Genomic DNA, 6,060 nt, shown 5'->3' with positions numbered 1-6,060 from the left:
TGTGTGTGTGTGTGTGTGTGTGTGTGTGTGTGTGTGTGTGTGTGTGTGTGTGTGTTGTGTGAGTGGGTGAAGCTGCTGGCTGTGAGAACGTTCATCAAATTGGCATGAAGCCAAGAGAATTAAGGAAAGAGATGATTCAAAAAATATATGTGGTATTACAGTGACTATTTCAGAAAATTATATTACAATGATTTCAACCAATCCATTGAATCATTAGATACATCACAGTGTGTTTCGAATGATTATATTGCTGGCGATACCCAGCCCTAGTAGAAATGTGGGTCACTAGCAGCCTGAAGTATTACTGTGGTCACATGTCCATCACAATGGCCACTACACACCATCAAGCACAGCTGCCAGGCCACCAAAATTCTCCTTGTCTCCATAGCAACCATGTCTCCTGACAACAGCAGAGCTCTGGAAATGTAGTAGTGTAAATTGTTCCCTCACAGTGAGCTCAAATCCCAAAAACCACTGAAGGCTTAATCGCAAGGCCTCTACTGACAGTTTTCTAAATGTTTGCTTTACTTTATTAGAATGGTGTCCTATACTGCCTCCAAACAAACAAAGCCAACACATGGGCAAGTGTGTTTACTGAAGGAAGCGACAAATCGCACTGAGCAAACAAGATTACAGTTCTTACCACAGCAGTGGACGGGGAAAAATTATAAATGAATGGCAAAGCGACAAGCAAATATTGGATTTGAAGAACAACTTGAATACATTTTTTATGACAGCGGAGAAGAAAATCAAATGTTGTTTGACAGATTTGTTGACTTTTCGAATATGGAATGGGAAATTTCAATTATTGATGGTGATTTATGAAAACAAACGTTACTTACAATTGTTTATTCATTGCCAAAAGTGCATTAGTGACAGTCCTAAGATATTAGCCGAGTTCTGAAAAAAAGTGTTTTCGTGTTTTCTTAGTTTTAATCGTTGTTTGTTTGACAAACTGGAGTCGGGTAATCTCAAAGTAGTTGAGCAAAGTAGTATTTTAGTATTTTATTTCATCCGGCTGTCAAAGAAGGGAGGGAGAAACATGGCAAGTGTCTGTCTAACATTCCCCAATACAGTGTGAATTATACGATAACTTTTTCTGGAAATTCAGTAAGCAAAACATCAACTATAAAGGATAGTTCACCCAAAAATTACCACTCTGTCATTTACTCTCATGTTTTTCAAACACGTATAACTTAATTTCTTTAATGAAAGACTAAAGGAGATGTTTTACAGAATGTCCATGCTGCTTTTTTCTGTACAATGAAAGGGAATAGCACCTGTTTCTTCCGGTTTCTTCAACCGGTTTCTTCTTATTATTGATGTTGAATATTATTAATGCTTAATATTTTGGTGGAAACAACGGTACATTTTTTTTCAGGAATTGATGAATGGAAAGTTCAAAATAGCAGCAAATATTTGAAACAGAAATCTTTTAAACGTTGTAAATGTTTTTTATATGTCACTTTTGATCAATTCAGTGCATCCTACCTGAATTAGTGCTTATCTTTTATATATCTTACTAACCTCAAACTTTTGAATAATAGTAAAAAAAAATATATAAATCTATTAAAAAAGTGAGCAACAGTGATGCTGTGAATTTTGTCGATAAAAAATGAAGAGTGCTTGAGCAACGTGCTGTTTGTGATTTTCATTTGAGTGTTAAAATTAGTTCCACACAAAAATATTTGTAGATACTGTTGAAATGTGACTTATGTAACATGTGGAATAATATGGTTTAGTGTAAGTACACCCTACTTTTTGTCTTGATGTCCTTTTTGGGGGTTCTTAGACACTCCCTCAAACCCCCTGTTTTTTCCACCCTGCCCCAGTCCAATCTCCTTCCTCCCACCATATCTGCTTTCCTAAAGCTTAGTCCATTTAAAGGAATGTCCAATTTAAGACATTCCCCTTGAGTGGGTTTCCATTCTCCAGAGACCCAGGATCTCACTGCCAAAAGAGCTTTTTTTTCCAGCCCGTTGGGCCTCTGCTCAACCAGAGCCTGGCATGAGCATCCAGCCTTCCCTTTTCATTCTCCCTTTCATTCTCTCTAATTTTTTTTAACCCGTTGCTTCAGTCCCCTGTCATCCTACTCTGGACAAATCAGCCCTTGATAAAAGTTATCTCATCCTCAGAGCCATAAAAGCCTGTTTTTTTGATGCCTTGGAATGTCTAGTAAATAACACTTAAGTGAATTGTGTAACCAAAAAGAATAGCAGAAATAATAACTGTTTTCAAACTAGTTTTCAAACAAGATGGATGGATGGGTGGGTGGGTGGATGAATTGAATTGATTGATTTATGTATTGATTCTTTGAGTAAGTTCTCAATCTTGATATCTTCAGATCAAAGAGTCAAGCAGTATTTGAAAAAGCGAGAGTGAGAGAAATAGGGGCCATGTTCAGCAGTAGGTGGGTGAGGCTTAAAGAAGTGGGGAGGGAAAAAATATCTGCCCTTTATTCTGTCAACCTCTTTGTTCTGTCACCCCCACTGGGAATTCTCATATTCATGAGCTGCTTGCTTTTAATGTAAAATAATCCTCTCAATTAGGTATTAGTGACATTAATTGGCCCCAGTGTAATTGTCCCTTCACAGATGAGAGCTCCCAGCATGCCCAAGAGGAGGAGAGAGAGCGAAAGCTTGCTTGCTGCTCTTTCCCCCATTCACCATACCACTGGACCAAAGCCAATAACAACTCGCAAAATCACTTTAAGACTCTGTTAAGCCTTGCCAGCAGTGAGCCAAGCTGGGTACCAGAGTACCTGATGAGAAAAACCAAGATCAATTAAGGACACATTACACTGATAAGAGATATGGGGAAATGCGTGTTTAATTATAATGCATTTCAAAGACTGTTTGGCCCAAACTTCCAGATGGTCGTTTGGTCAGTACTCATTCAACCCTGTAGACATAATACGACAAAGTGGTATACTTGGAAAAAAGAAAGTTTCACTGCGAATTTTGAGTTTGCATTCCTGCTAGACTTAGAAACGTGCTAATAAGCATTTTTTGTAAATGTATTAGCCAGTTTCATAGTACTTTCGGGTTACCGAGTAGAGTGCTATTTATTTTTGCATTGTAATTCTCAACAGCAAGTGTAGGTTTTTTGTGGACCTGCTAATACAATGTTAATATTTAGTTAGGTCTAGCTGGAGTTCCCATTTATTATCAACCAATACCTAAATTCACATCGCAGCAATAAAGATTCTAGTGCATTGTGCCAAGGGGTGAAGGTATTAAGGTCTCTAAATCCTTGATCGCCCCCCCGCATCGACCTGTGTGTGCCTTTGGGATTACCAGCCATGTAGAACTAGTTCTCAGCTCTGATCTCAGCATGTTCCGGGGTCAGAGGACTCTGCACATTCAAAATGAGCCAAAAACTCAGTATGACATGTCATTCAAACAATGTAGTGGGCCTTCATATGCACCTCAAGTGTCATTGTTTTCCTCTTCCTGCAAATACAGTGTAAGCTATCTACCCCTCAATAATTCCTTCCTTAAAGGCATGACAAAAGATTATATGAAACTGAGAGCTTCTCTCATTCTTTTTGTTTTAACAAGCAGCAAACAAAGAAATCAGTCAGTTAAAAAGCTTGTGTCCTTTAGAGGTATGAAGATGAAAGTAGAGACGTTCAGAGACTACGGTAGATCCTATCAAATCCATGTGTAGAATTCAGAGGCCTAAACTTCCTATCTTCCTTTTTTTGGTAGGTTCATAACAGGAACTTGTTATCCATGGATTTTGACCGTGTAACCAGGACCGAGAAAGTCTATGACGACCACAGGAAGTTCACCTTGAGGATCCACTATGACCATGCAGGAAGACCTACTTTGTGGGCACCAAGTAGTCGGCTAAACGGTGTCAATGTTACCTACTCACAGGGCGGCCACATCGCCGGCATTCAGAGGGGCACTATGTCAGTCCGAATGGAATATGACCTAAATGGGAGAATCACCTCAAAGATATTTGCAGATGGAAAGACATGGAGCTACACCTACCTTGAAAAAGTAAGCATCTTTATCTAGAAAATAATGAGGTTGAAAAATAATCACTAGTTCTCTGTTCTGTAGTGATCTCTTTGTTGAACCCTGTTAATTTGTTACATTAATAAGCTATAACCTTGTGTGCTTCAGCAATGATCCCTGTCTAATATACTGCTTGTGTTATGCATTGTTACCACATGCAGCCTGACAACGAACTTGTTCCTAAAAAAATCACTGAAAAACATAAAATATCACTGTCTTGTTAATTAGAACCAATATCTGAGAAATGTAAGACCTTACCATGTCATTCAAAATACCTCTGTTTAGAATACTGAAATTATGAGATACCAATATATGGGTTTAATAGTATTCATAAACCCTAAATTCACTCTCTTTAATTTTTCTTGCCATTCTAAAATGACCGTGTGCTGCAGAGATCAGTAGCCTCAAAATAAAAAAATAAAAAAAATAATCAATTTAAAATAATAACAAGAGTGGCTTCCTGTTGAAATATAAACTCCAGAATATCCTCCCACTGACCTCCATATAAGGTGACATTATTAAAAATGGTATTGGGGAGGGTGGGGGTATGATGACTTAATCCTCATTGAATGAGATGTTGCCCTTCTTAATTTTTCAGTCAATGTTCTAGAGCAGCATATTTGTCATTTTTATGCACCCTGAAGTGATTCTGTGACACCTTACAGTTTGTTGTGCAGTTATTCATGTGGTGCAATGTGACTCCTGGGTACTTTGTGACCTTCAGTTTCACTGGGTGGAGAATTTCACATTTAACTGTTTGAAGTGCTCTCAGAATGTGTTGGGAATTACTGTGCTTCATTAAATCAGCTTACTGAGCATCGTTTTGTCATTTTCCTTTGACAGTCCATGGTGCTGCTACTATACAGCCAGCGACAATACATCTTCGAGTTTGACAAGAACGATCGCCTCTCTTCAGTAACCATGCCCAATGTGGCTAGGCAGACCTTGGAGACCACCCGTTCCATCGGTTATTACAGAAACACGTACAGGCCACCTGAGGGCAACGCCACAGTTTTGCAAGATTACAGCGAAGATGGACTGCTTCTGCAAACCATCCACCAAGGAACGGGGCGCAGAGTCATCTACAAGTATGGGAAACTCTCACGTCTGCTGGAAATCCTTTATGATACAACACGGATTGCCTTTTCTTATGATGAATCTGCAGGCATGCTGAAAACGGTGGGGCTTCAAAGCGAAGGCTTTGCATGTACCATACGCTACAGGCAGATCGGACCACTCATCGACAGACAGATCTTTCGTTTCAGTGAGGAGGGCATGGTGAATGCCCGGTTCGACTACAACTACGACAACAGCTTCCGGGTCACCAGCATGCAGGCGGTCATCAATGAAACCCCCTTACCTATTGACCTCTATCGCTACGATGACGTCTCAGGCAAAACGGAGCAGTTTGGCAAGTTCGGAGTCATCTACTATGATATTAACCAGATCATTACCACAGCTGTCATGACTCACACCAAACACTTTGATGCCTATGGGCGAGTTAAAGAGGTGCAGTATGAGATTTTCCGTTCGCTGATGTTCTGGATGATGGTACAGTACGACAACATGGGGCGAGTGGTGGCCAAGGAGCTTAAAGTGGGGCCCTATGCAAATACCACCCGCTACGCCTACGAGTATGATGCTGATGGCCAACTCCAAGTGGTGTCCATCAATGACAAGCCTCTTTGGCGCTACAGCTATGATCTGAATGGAAATTTGCACCTCCTTAGTCCTGGTAATAGTGCCAGACTTACACCGCTACGCTATGACATTCGGGACCGCATTACTCGATTAGGTGACGTGCAGTACCGGTTGGACGAGGATGGATTCCTCAGGCAGAGAGGCAATGACTTCTTTGAGTATAACTCTGCTGGATTGCTTGTTAAAGCCTACAACAAAGTTAACGGATGGACCATCAAGTACCGCTATGATGGCTTGGGCCGGAGAGTGTCCAGTCGAAACAGCCAAGGCCACCATCTGCAATTCTTCTACGCAGACTTGTCCAGTCCCACCAGAGTCACGCACATGTACAATC

The 6,060-nt window shown here is 40.4% G+C and overlaps 1 protein-coding gene across 1 annotated transcript in view; it reads left to right on the top strand.

The window, feature by feature from the left end:
- Window positions 1-6,060, top strand: part of LOC107561733 (teneurin-4-like) — a 264,331-nt gene that overhangs the window by 238,870 nt on the left and 19,401 nt on the right. The window contains exon 26 of the mRNA XM_016246207.1: window positions 3,711-4,007. Coding sequence (XP_016101693.1) covers window positions 3,711-4,007 — 297 coding nt within the window. The remainder of the gene's footprint in view (window positions 1-3,710; window positions 4,008-6,060) is intronic.

Source organism: Sinocyclocheilus grahami, unplaced genomic scaffold, assembly GCF_001515645.1.
Source record: "Sinocyclocheilus grahami isolate Dianchi unplaced genomic scaffold, SAMN03320097.WGS_v1.1 scaffold790.1, whole genome shotgun sequence".
In the NCBI taxonomy this organism is placed as follows: domain Eukaryota; kingdom Metazoa; phylum Chordata; class Actinopteri; order Cypriniformes; family Cyprinidae; genus Sinocyclocheilus; species Sinocyclocheilus grahami.
Note: the sequence above shows the minus strand (reverse complement) of the source record. Positions and strands in the feature narration are given on the sequence as shown.